Source organism: Neovison vison, chromosome 6 (assembly GCF_020171115.1).
Source record: "Neovison vison isolate M4711 chromosome 6, ASM_NN_V1, whole genome shotgun sequence".
Taxonomy (NCBI): domain Eukaryota; kingdom Metazoa; phylum Chordata; class Mammalia; order Carnivora; family Mustelidae; genus Neogale; species Neogale vison.
In genome coordinates this window covers 6,693,980-6,708,184 of record NC_058096.1, presented here as the reverse complement: position 1 = coordinate 6,708,184, position 14,205 = coordinate 6,693,980, and the positions used below count along the sequence as shown (strand labels likewise).

Sequence of the window (14,205 nt, the reverse complement as noted above, 5' to 3'; positions counted from 1 at the left end):
GGGTTGTCCATACCTCATTTGGGGTATGTCCCAAAACCCTGGGTTCATCCTCACTTCCCTCTTTCTCACTGCGTAGTCTGACCCATCAGCAAAGCGCATCAGTTCTACCTTCGAAATACATCCAGAATGCCATCACCTCTCCCTCACGTGCCGGCCCTACCACGCTCACCCAGGCCCTAGCATCCCTTACCCTAATTCCTGCAGAGGCCTCCTCACAGGTTTCAGCTTCAACACAGGAGTCAGGGAGGCCCTGCTAAATCCAAATAACATCAAACCCCAACTTCGCCTGCAGCCCCCCCGACGGTCCCCTCCTCACTCAGAGTGAAGCCCACAGTCACTTTACCTCAGTGCCTGTTTGTGCCTTTGGTCACTAAATGTCAGTCACAGTTGTCCCCTAATGCTTCAGGCTGACATCAGGGCCTTTGCATTTACTACTACTTTTTTCCTGGAATAGTCTGCTTTTTAACCAGGGGGCATTCTCCCTTACTACCTTTGGCACTTTACTCAAATGTCGTTTTCTTAGAGGTAATGCTCTCAGGCCATCCTACCTACAGCAGCTACCCCCTTTCTGGCTTTATTTTTCTCCTTCACATTTACCATGATCTAATCGGCTCTGTATTTTAATTAATTATCTGAATCAGTGGCCATCTTCCCCACCAGAAAGTGAATAGAGCAGGGCAGAATTTTTGTGAGTTTTATAACTCTATGTCAAGTACATACAATAGGGACTGTACACAGTAGGCACTCAATGAATACTTGTTGGATGGATGAATGGCTACATGCATAACCAATAGGTCTGAGGCCAAGATGGACCAATCATGTGACTTCATTTTCTGTCATCGTTACTAAACCGCAGGTGGCACGCTTATTAAATACTATGTTAAAAGCCCTTGCTACCTGGTGCTAGGCTGGAATTACCCATCCAGCAAAACTTCTTCCCAGACCACATAGAGGGGTGAGACCCAGTCTTCCCCCGCAAGGGTCAGCCAGGCAAAACCCCGCTACGGTGTGAGGTGAGGGAGGCACTCCTCGGCCAGGGAGCAGACCGTCCTCCGCACGTTGTTTTCTCCCAGACCCTCCACTCTCCGGGCCACTCAGTTTTCATCTCCCTGGACCCTGCAACAGAGCAGTGGTTCTCAGTCCCGTGAGCATGGGAATCCCCAGAGGGCTCATTAGAACACAGAGTGCTGGGCTCCATCCCAGAGTCTTGTCTGATTCAGCAGGTGTGGGTCAGCCCCAAGGATCTGCCCGCCTAACAGCTCCCAGCTGGTGCTGAAGCTGCGGATCCTGGGGCTTGACTTGGAGAGTCCCCAAGCCGGGGAACCCGCCCCTAACTGCCTCAGGTGAGAAGTTAATGAACCCAGGTGGTCTGGGAACGGAGCTGGGGCAAGATCCACAGCATGGCATGCAGATTCGCTATGTTCCAGCTGTGATGAAATTCCAGGTGGGCCTGCATGGGATTTTCATTGCCTGTGGAAGGATGCAGGAGATACCCCATGCATCATGCCTGAGATCCAGCTCACTCTGAGTCAGAGACACTTAGATCCTCTAAAACAGCTGTTCTGCATACAGTGCTACTTGCCTGCTCATGAAAGGCAATTTTGTTGTGGACACGTGTGTGTGCATGTGTGCGTGTGTGTGTGTGTGTGTGTGTGTGTGTGTGTGTGTATGTGAGATTTCTTAGCCTGTCTTTCCTGTCTACAGTTGTTTCAGCTTAGCAACCTCACAGCAAATGAAGGCCATCAGCAGGGGACTCACTTAGAGGCCAGGTGAGCAGCGAGCCCCCTCCCCCCACCCGCAGGGCCCTCTGACTGTGCACGGACGCTTCTCTGCTGTGTGAACACGTGGGGGCTTCTAGCACGTAAGGCTGGAGTGAAGGAAGGGGGAAGGTGGGGTGTTCTTGGACTACTGAGGCTGGGAAATGATGTCCTGTGTCTACACAGCATCCAAAGAGATTAATGTCCGCAAGAACCGTGTGCTCTGGTACAGCAGCAGCCAAGCCAAACCCGCAATTACTTCCCTGTTGGCTCACAAAGCAGTGGTTCCTTTCTCTCTTGTTTTCCTTTTATTATTTTTTATAGAGCGCTATTATAACGGCAACAGATCTCATTTCATCACTTGTATTTCATTTCAGGAGCTTGTGAGCACATAAGGGCTGAGGTTTTGCAGAATTCCATAGTTCGGAGAAGAATGAAGTTCCTCCCTCCTCCCAAAGCACTTGGTCTTTTCCTCCTACAGGTATTGGATAGATAGGGACAGACAGGTCCATTCTCTATGCAGAGAATGTGGTACTCTATGCAGAAGGAGCTGGGTCAGGTTCAAGACTTGGGTCTTGACAAGACCCAAGCTACTGGGTGCTCCTGTCCTGGGGGATCTTTGCAGTGAGGAAGAGCAACGAGGGGCTGCAAAGGGAACAGCTCACGTATTGCAACCAAATCCCAGTTTTTTACTTGGGTGAATTCTCCTTGAACTTGACTCTAAGAGGTGTATGTGCCGCATAAAAGTCTACCACATGGAAGCTCTCAGCAAGGACAGTTAGAAGAGGCTGCTGAGCTGGGGGCCAGGAGGTAGCCCTCTCTTCTTGCTTCTGTCTCTAACTCCATGGTACACCTGGCCCGAGGCTTCTGGGTCAGGAGAGCTGGTGGGAAGGTGGCAGCTGTCTCTGCAAAGATGCTGGGAGATGGAGTGTTACACCCTTGTCCCTGGGGCTCATGCCTTCCCCCACAGTGTCTCTGCCACAAAGCCTGCAGGATAGGACCTCTGTCTCCATGACTCTGCCTCTGCCCCTGACAATTCAGGTAGGGCTGATGCAGTCAGGTGCCCAGTCAAGGTCTCCAGAATGAAAGCAGAGTGAATGCAAGTCCAGGGCCTCTTGTCTGGAGCTGGAACTGATGTGTGTAAGTATCACGCAGTGAGCCAGCAAACCCTGCAGGTCTGAGCCATAGCCATCTTCTATCTGCTAGTCGGGCCTCTAGAGGGAACAAGCCTTAGCTACACTGATGGATTTTGAGTATTCTCTTCCCCCATGCCCTTCAGGCAGCCTGCTGTGCTCTGAAGAGCAGACTCAGCCTGGCCACCCACCTCTCGGTATTCTGCTAGATCCCAGTGAACCACGGATCGGATGTACCACCCCCTCTACGACTTCCCATCCAGCCAGGCTGAGTCCCTTAGTGACAAGGAAATGATTAACCCAGGGGAAACTTGGTTTGGAGGTCCGAAAGGAATGGCTCTACCAACCACTGACCTGCACAATGTCTGGGAGCACCAGGTATGGCCAAATTTCCTGTGTCCACCTGGCCAAGGCATCACACCCAGTGACTAATCCAACACTAACCAAGGCATTGCTGTGAGGATATTGCACAGATGCTGTTAATGTCTATCACCCACTGACATTAAATAAATGCAATCATCCTTAGTAAGGTGGGTGGGCCTCATCCAATCCGCTGAAGGTCTAAAGAGCAAACACTGAGTTCTGCCTAAGGAAGAGAAAGACTGTAGCCTCAATTTCTGCCTCAGTTTTCAGCCTACCAGCCTACCTTGCAGATCTCAGATGTGACAGTCCATAAAACTGAAAGAGCCAATTCCTTAAAACAAGCGTTAGACTATCCATTGTTTCTCCGGAACTCAATGCACCAGGCCAGGCCCATACAACTCCAGCAGACACATGGAGCTCTGGCAAGACTGGGCAGCACATTTGTCTCTACTACCGAGAGGATCCATGGATGTCACCTCCTGGATTTTGGGGATGGGTAACGATGACACTGGTGACCAGCTGACCTCTGGATCAGAGCTAAACTCTACAAAGCCTCGGGGTTTCTGGAGCCCCTCCCTCCCCATTTCACACCAGATCTGCCATTTTCCCTCAAGGAAACATATGGCTCTTGATCAAAGGTAGATGGAATCAGCCATGCTCTCTTCATGGAAGGCACCTGCCAAACATACCACCGTGGATCGGGGAGGAAGACCAGGATTACGAGGCTGACTTCCCTCAGTGTCCACCACCAGAACAATCATGGTCTTCTTCAAAATCTGGGACTCTCTTTAAAACTCCTGTGATGGGAACATTTGGAACAATCCTAGGATTTGGGAAGGGCCTAAGAGAGAAAGGCAGCAAAGTTTCCATTGTTTCCTCACAAGAAAACTCATCAGTTCCTCCAAAAATGATCACATTTCCCAGGAGAGAGACCCACCTCTGCACCTGAGAGGAACCACCAATGGGCCTGTCCCCATCAGTCAGGCTGAGGAATGTGGGAGAAGCTTCCTGGGAGCCCCATCCTTCTTGGGGACCCAGCTCGTAGGCCAGGCTCAATGTTCCCATCCCGAGGGGAAGCACAAGCCCACCTCAAAGGAAATGGTGTCCACTTCCCCTGCAAGACAGGAATCTTCTCCTATTTACATGTCCTATTAGATTCAGGAAGAGCCACATGGAAACAGGAGAAGGTTTTCTTTCCTCATCTCCTTGCTCCGTCTCCCTCTGAGGCTGGTAGGTGCAGGTTAGCAGTTCCTAGAGCTGGTGGGAGGCCGGCCTCTGGAAACAAGGGCTGGGGTCCAGCTCACTCTGCTCATGGCCCAGTGGAAATCACCTCAGCGCCCTTTGTCCAAAGTGTTCTCTCCCGCTCTCTCCCACACGCAAGGTCCCCCTAACACACACACACACACACACACACACACACAGATGTATTCCCTGCAACTAGCTCACAGCGCGATGACCAGTTAACAAGCCGTGGAAACGTTCTATGGGATGCACAGATTTACCTGTGAAATATGGACATGAAACCATCAACTGGCCAGGACTCGGCTATTCTAGACCCTTGGACAGCATTTTCTACCGAGGTCCTTCCACCCTCTCAGGACTCTGGGAAGTACTGCCTTGCTGGCCTGCCTCGGCTTGAATCCCATTTAAAAGGACGCGCGTTGTAGCAAGATTCGACACCAAAGGTACCACTGCCGTTTCCCAGAGCGGCCAGATGCAGCGAGGGCACAGGCTTCGCTTCTCGGGGCTGGGGAAGGCCCTGACATCTGCCGCCTCCCTGTTTGGCACGTCAGCCTCACCTCAACATCCCCACTAAGGGACTGTGACTTGTCACCTTCATCAACTGCAAGTTGACGCAATGGTTTTCGGAGCTTATAAAACATGACAGTTACAGAAAGCACATTTAGCATTAGATACGTATGTAGCAAAAGGGGCCTATTAGAGTTGAAACAGAGTGGAAAATACACTGGGGGGTGGAGTCAAACACCCCTGGTTGGAACCCAGTGGCTTTAAGCTGTGATCTCGAGTTAGCCAGAAAATTCCTGAGCCTCAGTTTCCTCTTCCATCGAATGGAGAGGAGCATTCCTCCCAGGGCTGCTTGCAAGACTGACAGTTCACTAGCTATAAAAGGGCGTTGTGCCTAATTCGGCATTAGCAAGAGCGAGCGCTTCATAAGACTCCCACATCAGACTGTGCAACATCTAAAAGACATTATCCTGAGGCGCCCGGGTGGCTCTGTCGATTATGCATCCGACTTCTGATTTTGGCTCAGGTCATGATCTCAGGGTCCTGGGATTGAGCTCCACCTTGGGCTCTGCTCTCAGGGGGGAGTTAACTTGAGATTCTCTCTTTCCTTTTTCCCCTCCTCCACGCCCTGCTCAGGATTCCTTTCTCTCTCTCTCTCTAAAATGAATAAATACATCTTAAAAAAAAAAAAAAAAAAGACAGACATCCTTTTTTTTTTTTTTTTTTTGGTCCTGAGATTTTATATTCTTTCTGAATATCTGGAATATTATATCATAATTGAAATCAACTTTACTTTTCAAACCTATAGCTGACGAAATGCTTTCGAGTGTCAAGGACTATTCCACATTTGATAACACACTCTGGGTGACAGCGGCGGTATCTTGACAAACGCAGGAAAGTTAATACTTAGGCACGCCATCAGAGCAGGGTTTTAAGCATAAAAAAAGACGAGAAGAAACAGCGTGGTGTGTTAAATGAAGGGGACAGAGGAGGGAGGGATGGAGGGGACGGCAGCCACATGAAGTCGATTCATTAGCCAAGTCATATGGTTTGGACTTAGGCTGCACTGCCTGGCCACTAGCGGACACTCTCCCTCCATAAAAATACAAGACAGCATTATTTTCCAGGCAATAAAAACCTCAGAGATGAATTCTGCCATATGTGGTCACGGCCCCCCTCCCACAGAGCCCTCGTGCCTGGGAAACAGAATTGAATACCACATCTTCAAAGAGAGTTCTCCGTAAATATACTACCGGTTTTACAACCTCTATCCACAATGCAAACCACTGGAGAACACATTTTCTCAGCATCGCCCCATGTTACCGTTCCATGGCCTCGCTTTCTGAAACTGTCTTTGGAGGAGCGTAACTAATTTCCATTTGGCCTTCTCAAGGGATAGGGAAAACTGAAGTCCGGGAGAACAGGAGCCAGGGGCCTCCTTACCTTGAGCCGTTCACCTGGTTAGGGTTACATTCCATCTTGATGGTGACCCTGGCTGGGGGTTGAGACAGCCAGTCCTGCTGAGGGACACGTGGGCTCATCTTGGATGTCTGTCCATAGTCGCCGGAGGAGGATGCGGTCATGTCCGTCTTAGCCAGGTGTGGCGTCCCGTAGGCACACTCAAACAAAGACTGGTCCTCGCTCACAACCGATAATGCTTCCTGAATGCCCAAAGAAACACACATTCAGGACACGCCGAAGGACAGTCATGGTTCAAAGAGATGTTGACTTTAGAGTCATTTCTAACCGGGGGCCACAGGTTAGGGAACTTTCATGGTATCCAGGTCTACGTCTGAGAAGAAAAAAGTAGCTAGTTTTCTTTTCTCTAACTGTTGCAACCGGCCAGCCCAGGAAAACTTTCCTGCGGGTCTCAGAGCATCCCCAGTTTGACTGCAGCAGCGTAGATAATACCCACTTTAATCTCAACTCAAGGAAGTTGAATTTCAAAGGTCTTAGAAGACATCCAATTGCATGTGTCATTATTTGACAAATGCAATCTATAATTCAAGCAGACAGTGTACAGAATGGTCACGGAGATTAAAAAAAGAAATGGGACGGGTAACACCTAAGCATCTGGCAAAATTGCCACATGCCCAGGCGATTTTAAAGAAGACACACTTAGAAAAGAGTAAGGGGACGTGGAGCCCCAGAGGACAAACGTACAAAGATAAGAATTTTTCCACTTCGAAGTTATTAGCTGAAACAGAGTTTCAAGCAGTGCTTCCATGATGGCGAACATCTGGATGGTAAATGAACCAGAAAAAAAGAAAAAAAAAAAAAAAGAAAAGAAAGCTGTGAATGATCCAGATGCCTCCAAATACCAGGATGTTTAAAATATCTGGATCCCTGACTAGCTCTTCTTCTCCTTTATTTTCTGTTCATATCTTTGGTCCTTCGCATGATGGGGTGAAAAGAAAACAGGGATTCCTCCTTGTTGGGTCATAATTCTTCTGGGGCTTGAAGTCCCACAAGTGACTAGCTCATGGCTACAAGTACATATTCTATGGCCAAATCAGCAAAGGCAAATCAGATTCGGAAATCTCAGTGACTTGAATGATCGTCCAGTGTAGCCGAAGAACCATAAGATGACCCAATTTTGGTCTCTATCACAGGAAAAAAAAAAAAAATCCGTCTGAAAGCTCATTTTTATTTTAGTCCTCTAGCATCCTTAGTAGCAGGATCCTTAGGAAACACATGCCACTTCACAGACCACCTGTCTGAACCCAGTATGTCCTCTGCTACTCGGTCCCCCACCCAGCCAAGGACTAACTTCACAAGTGCGTGAACTTCATTGTCAGATGCACGGCTCTAGGAATCCGTGAGTAGGAAGAACCACAATGCACAAACCCGGCTCTGGCGCCCAGAGTGGGGGCCAGGTGCCTGTGGGTACGTAACACCCCACCACCCCCAACTTCTTAAAAATCCCTCGAATCACAGTGTGGAACACTTGAGACACTGGCTGTTGAAACAGTAACACAAAACATGCAGAAGGACAGGTTGTGCCAGCCAGCCAGCCAGAACCAGACACAAGGAACGAAAAAAAAAATTTTTTTAAAAAAGGTAACTTTGAATACAGGGCAAAACCAACACAGCAACCACAGACGACAGCCATATGAGGCAGCAGCCCGAGGCTCAGTGTGTAGCAATGGGCACAGGAGGTTTCAGGGCAACGGGAAGACGTGGCTCTCCGCCTGGTCACAAGGGGAGGGAAGGAATCTGAGGCATCTCAACTTCCAGACATGGGTGTAGAAGGGAAATCAGTGTCATTGCAGGGACTTACTGTAGGTGAGTGTCTTTAATAAAGATGTAAACCAAAGCTTCTTACAGAATGCTTGCAGAACGCAATCTCCCTTCCCATAGCGGCGAGGGACAGAAAGGTTTCGCACGTTCAGAACAGCATACAAGGCTGGCAGCCACCCCCCACGCACGCTCCCGCCTGGTCCTGCAGACTCCCAGCCCAGCTCCAAGGGGAATAACACACTACGTCATGTTAGCATCGGCTTGCCCGTGAAGAGAAATATGAATAAATGTGCGATTTATCTCAGAACTTGTCAGAAACAGGTGAGGTGTAATGGTTAGCCTCAGTTTTAAATTACAAGTGAAAAAGAAAAAGATTTTCGCAACAGGAAGAGTCTCAATGTCAGAATATTAGCAGACTTCCTAGGTAAAGCTGGGTCATCTTGCAAAGCTTCCCAATGACCAGATTAATGGAGCACGAGGCTGAAAAAGTGGACCGAAGTTGTAGAACTCAGACAAGGCTCCAGTGTGAGTTTGGACGGGGGGAGGAACCCATTCTCACATCTGGCAAAACATTATTTCAGCACATGGTTTTCTAAAGAAAGAAATCAAAGTTAATTGAGATCGATTTGGGGGTGGGGACCGTGCAAAGCTAAAGATAAGGGAGATACACATCTTTTCTTCACAGCTTAAAATTCTCCTCAAAGTTCACATTGCTTAAAAAAATGAGAAAGTTGATGTGATCCAGAATGTTCAAGGTTGCTTTTGTTCACTAGAGGAGAGAGATCACAAAGTGAGGGATTTTCAGGATAAACAAGAAGAGTGAAATAACCCCCCCCCAACATTCTGGAAAGATGAAGCAATTATTATTAAAAAAAAAAATCACATTCCAGAGTGATTATAACCAATCAAGAATGCTGAATGCCTAGAATTAAGGTACAGGTCAGGAAAACGGAACATTCAAAATCTCTCTCTCTCTCTCTCTCTCTCTCACACACACACACACACACACACACGCCCATGTGGCACATTTTAACAATTCGGGGAGCAAAAAGAGGCCTGAGGGTCATTTTCCGAGACCTGCTTCAACAGGATAATCACTAGAACTAACTGCTGCTCGTCAGAAGGACACAAGCAGCAAACGCTATAGATGGGCAGCATCTGTTTTTTCATCCGTTAGACTCAGTCACATTATGAGGCACGGGCTTCACCATCCCTTTGGTTCTATATGAATGACAAAGGCTATGGCATAGGATTCTGCCTCCTCGGCAGCTCTGGGACTTCAAAGAGGCAGAGGATCTCGCCCAGTAGGATTAAAACCAGAACGGAGCTCTGAACACAGGCTGGTAACCAGGAACACATGAATCCCTCAACTCCAGCTCGGCAAGGGGACGGAAGCCTTCCCTGCTTCCCTGCCTGCCACCTGCCTTCCCTCCTGGTCTGTGGCCACCTCACCTACCTACGCGCCTACCTGCCAGGGTGTCGGCAGATGCCTTAGTTAACATGTATAGATTATGATCTCAGAACCTTCGGCCAGGTGCAGGACTGGGGAGCTGGCTTTGGATGCTTTATAGCAAAGAACTCAAAAAAAAAAAAAAAAAGTCAAAACCTGGCAGAAACGTGGCATCATAATTTAATATGCTTGCCTCTATGTTACTATAAAAAGACCTGAACTTTAGATTGGTGTGTGCTAGTATGGGGGGGGGGTGTTTTCTCTGTAGCTCCTGGAAAGTTGGGATAGTCTGATGTGGCAAGTGGCAGCCTACCAAGGTCATTTTTTATGAACTTGAGACACACATAAATTCTAAGCAAATTTCCCCCAAACTAAAGGTGCTTCTATGTTAGTGCTAGTGTGTTTATTATTTCATACGAATACTGAAAACACCAGTAACATACAAGGACCATTCCTTTGGATCTTGGTCATGGGACAACTGTCAACGGATAGTTCAGAAAGTGGGGGAGTTCTCAACTAGATGATATTTCATAGTGTTAGACTAAAATTTAATTTATTTTCAAGGAACTAGATGTGGGTACAGCAAAGGATCCAAACAAGGAGATTTAAAAAGACAGTAATAAAAAGTCAAATGCACTTTGTAAGTGCACTGATATTTTCGGCAAAAGATGTCAGGGATCCTGAAGCAGATCAATTCCTTCCTGAAGCAGATGGATATTTGTGAAAGCCTCCTATATTTCAAGAAAAAGAATTAGGAAATAGGGTCTGGGCTCCTATTTGCTTCTAATTCATGGTCCCCCATGGTTAAAAGTACTATATTGCAAATCTAGAAAACCTAATGTGCTTAGATTTCCCTGAAATCCTGGCTTGGCATGGAAGCGAGTTTCAGAATGATCAGCTTTCTTTCCCAGCTGAAGCCAGTTGAAGTCCACAGAGGGACATGGTCCTTCCATGGTTTTCAAAAATTCAGAAGACAGCCAGAACTCAGTGTCCACGGGACTGGATTCCCAAACCCATTTCCAGCTTCAAGTGTCATGTGCCTCCAATCGTTAGGAAAAACAAGCGGAAAAACTAAATGGAACAAGCACGCTGAGTAAGATGAGGGTCACACTTTAGAAAACATTCTTAAAGAAGTCCTCGTTGTCACAACACAGTGTCCACTTCAGCAAGTCCGTGTCATCTGAAATCAGGAGCCTGCCTCTTCCCCTGGGCTGAGAAGCCCATTATGGCCCCCCACAAAACTTCCTTAAACTTGTCCCATGCAGAGCCAAGGGGAGTAACCCCATACCCTGCCATGAGTAAGAGATCTTTCACCCACTTTCTCTGGACTCACAAATAGCTGGTCCATCACAGAATACGCAGGTTGCCCCGTTAATGAAGCACTTTGCATGCGTATCTTTTGAAAGCCTATGTCACTGACTTTATGATACACCATTTTCCACAGTTTCCCAGCTCTGAAATCTGGATGCATCTTATGGTCGATGGTGTGCCATTGTTTATGGGCTTCCTTGTGGGTGCCAGATGAAATCATGGTTCATTTTATAACCAGTGGCATCTTAAATCTACAAAATACGGTCATTTGGTTCTGACAACAGTCCGATAGAGTCAGTCGTCACTGCTGGATGAGAAAGCAGGCCTGAGAAGAAGAGTGATGTCAATCGTGCAGACCAGGTAGAAGCTGGGTCTGGGGCTCTGCATGGCATCCCTCCCTAAGGCTTCACCCTCACCCCTGCCTGGACCTTCTGAGAAGGAAAGAGATCTTCCTGACTTGGTCTTTTCAGGGCCATAGAAGAGCAGAGCTGTTATCATAGACAAGAGATGGAACCATCTAGAAAGAAAGGCTATAGAAGGAAGAAGTGCGAAAAGGTGATATATAATAAATATAATATAAAATATATATTTATATAAATTTTATATAAATATATATAAAAATATATATAAATATAATAAATGCCCTGAATCCCAGGATTTAGGATGGAATTGAGGTATCAGCAGAAGATGGAAATTAACCCTGTAAGGCCAACAGACTCATCCATGAACTTAAAAGCTATGCAGATATTAGGCCCCAGATACATTTCAGTATTTCTTACATAGGCAACAAGGCTGTTCTTTTCTTTGGTCAATCAGATTATTCAGACTCAAACTGATGGTCACGTATGGGGATGTGTTCATCATGGGTGGACCCCTGACTTCTCTCCATGAATAATACATGAGAAAAATACAGCAAATGGGAACACCACTTATATATATATGCTAGAGCCCGTGCCACTGGTGGCCGTAAATAGATGATTGCAGACCTAATAATATTGGGAAACAATTTATTAGGTTGTCTGAAGCTCAGTTGTTTATAGGCTGTCTTCGAGCCAGACCCCATGCAATGGATGCTTCTGGAGAGTCACCTCCAACTCACATTTGGGAGAGAAAAAAGCAACACAAACAGAACAGAACATGCACCTAGGGAAGACCCCCTTCACCCCCCCACCATTCATCCAAAAACCACATATCAACTGCTCAGGAGTTTTTATTCTAAACGTGTGTGTTTTTGCATTCAGATACAGCCAACATCTCATGTAATAAGAAACTTCATCTGACCAGTGTGTCTTTTCATTATGACACACACACACACACACAAAAAGAAAAGAAAAAGAAACAAAACAAAACAAAAACAAAGGTTAAGTCACACAGGACTTGTCAACTGGGCGTGAATCACTGTTGCCCTTTCTTGGTATTCTTTTCTTTTTAACTCTTCAAAGCGGGAAACATTAAAATCATAGATTAAATACAGCATCTAGCTCTGTGTCACGTTTTTCTCATTTAACACGTTGCTATTTCAGTCCTTCAAAAAATATAAAAAATCTTGGAGTAGCCTCAAAGGAAAAAATGCACGTAGGCAAATGAAGTCCATTTAAAGAGCGTATTTCTCCAATATGGTAGTGTTGCAGTCTCAGACAAGATGATAACACACAATGCCAGCTCTGTGCTAGGAGAATGGGACACAGGACTGGAGCAGAGATCAGGAGACACATCCAGATGTGCGGATACACCCTGACGCACACAGACAGATGCTCACCTCTCTGTCTACGATACATCTATCCATTTACCTATCGTCATCTTTACCCATAGAGCCCTTGAGAGGACCTTCACATATTCCCCATCTTCTGGCACACTCACTGGGACACATGTTGCCTGTAATCATGCAGAGAACTTAAATTCCCTCCTTTCCATCTTTCCTCATGTCTTCCTTTCTCATCCTAGAAGGTCCTTTCCCTCCATTCAGTATATCCCTTTGGAAAACAGAGATGCAGACAGACCCCCTGATGACTTCCTGTCCAGTTTCTCTGGTCTGAACTCACTGGGTGTCTCCTTGGCTCTGGGCAGGCCAAGGTGGCCCCTGGAATTCTCTTTGTTCACCTACTTCTCCCCCAACTCCTGGATTTATTAAAATAGAAACACTTTGAGGGCAGGACCCTTTGTGCCTATGTTACTAGCATCAAAAGAGCTTCTCAACACCACATGTTTGGGCATGTTCCTAGTAACCCTTAAAGTCAAGAAATCCTATTACAGCTCCGACATAAAGCAATAAGTGGGGTCTAAAAATATCTATCCCATCACAACAAAAGATCCATTCTTAGGAGATCATTGGGTTTTGCAGCCAGTGACCAGGAACCCATGGGCTATGTCCCTGGTAATACGTCCATAGTCATGCTCATGGAGCACATGACCAGAACAGGGTCTTTTCTTAAATCTGTGTAGGCCTAAACTGGGGACTCTACGTAGTGAGGAACATAGAAATAAAATAAGGCTTCCTGGAAAATAAGAATTCTAAACCAAAGAAGAAGCATTCGTTGGGGAGCAAGTCATCCTGGAAATACTGTGGAAGCCTAGGGCCTTACAGAAACATTTCCAAGAAAGAGTAGTTCTATCTCACACAACGAAAATGAGATTTTAATGCACCTTGAGCAATTAGAAAGCCAGCAAACATAATTTTAAAACGACTTCTGTTTACTGGCTTGGTGAGGCACAGATGCCCTCTCTAGCCTTTGGAAGGAGAGTGAAGGGGACTATTTCTCCCAGCAATGAAAGGGTGCACAGCTTCTGATGTGCAAGAGGAGTGTGTGTCCCAGAGACCAACCATGCAGCCTGGGGCCATTAAGCACACCGCGCTCTTGACTTGAACACTGGCTACAAGGGTGCATCCTATGTTAAGCGTTCTTATCACGCACACAGCAAGAGATAAATAAGGAGGGAGGAAGGAAACTTGTTGGGGTGATGGATGTGTTTGTGGCCTGGATTGCGGTGGTGGCTTCATGGGTGGATACTCACCTCAGAATCATTAAGTTGTATGCATTAAATACATACCACTTTTTGTGTTCAATCAGGCCTCAGTAAAATGGTTAAAAAAAAAAAAACTAACTAAAAAAACAACACATAAGTGATATTCATAGCTTCTTTGTTCTCCTGCAAAGAAATGTATTTCTTCTCCCCCCACAGGCTCCTTTCCTTCTTTAGAGATGAA

General features: G+C 46.7%; 1 protein-coding gene across 1 annotated transcript in view; it reads right to left on the bottom strand.

The window, feature by feature from the left end:
- The window catches only part of ERG (ETS transcription factor ERG), a 103,289-nt gene that overhangs the window by 49,851 nt on the left and 39,233 nt on the right, over positions 1-14,205 (bottom strand). Inside the window, exon 2 of the mRNA XM_044253102.1 lies at positions 6,443-6,660. Within this exon, the coding sequence (XP_044109037.1) occupies positions 6,443-6,660 (218 nt within the window). The remainder of the gene's footprint in view (positions 1-6,442; positions 6,661-14,205) is intronic.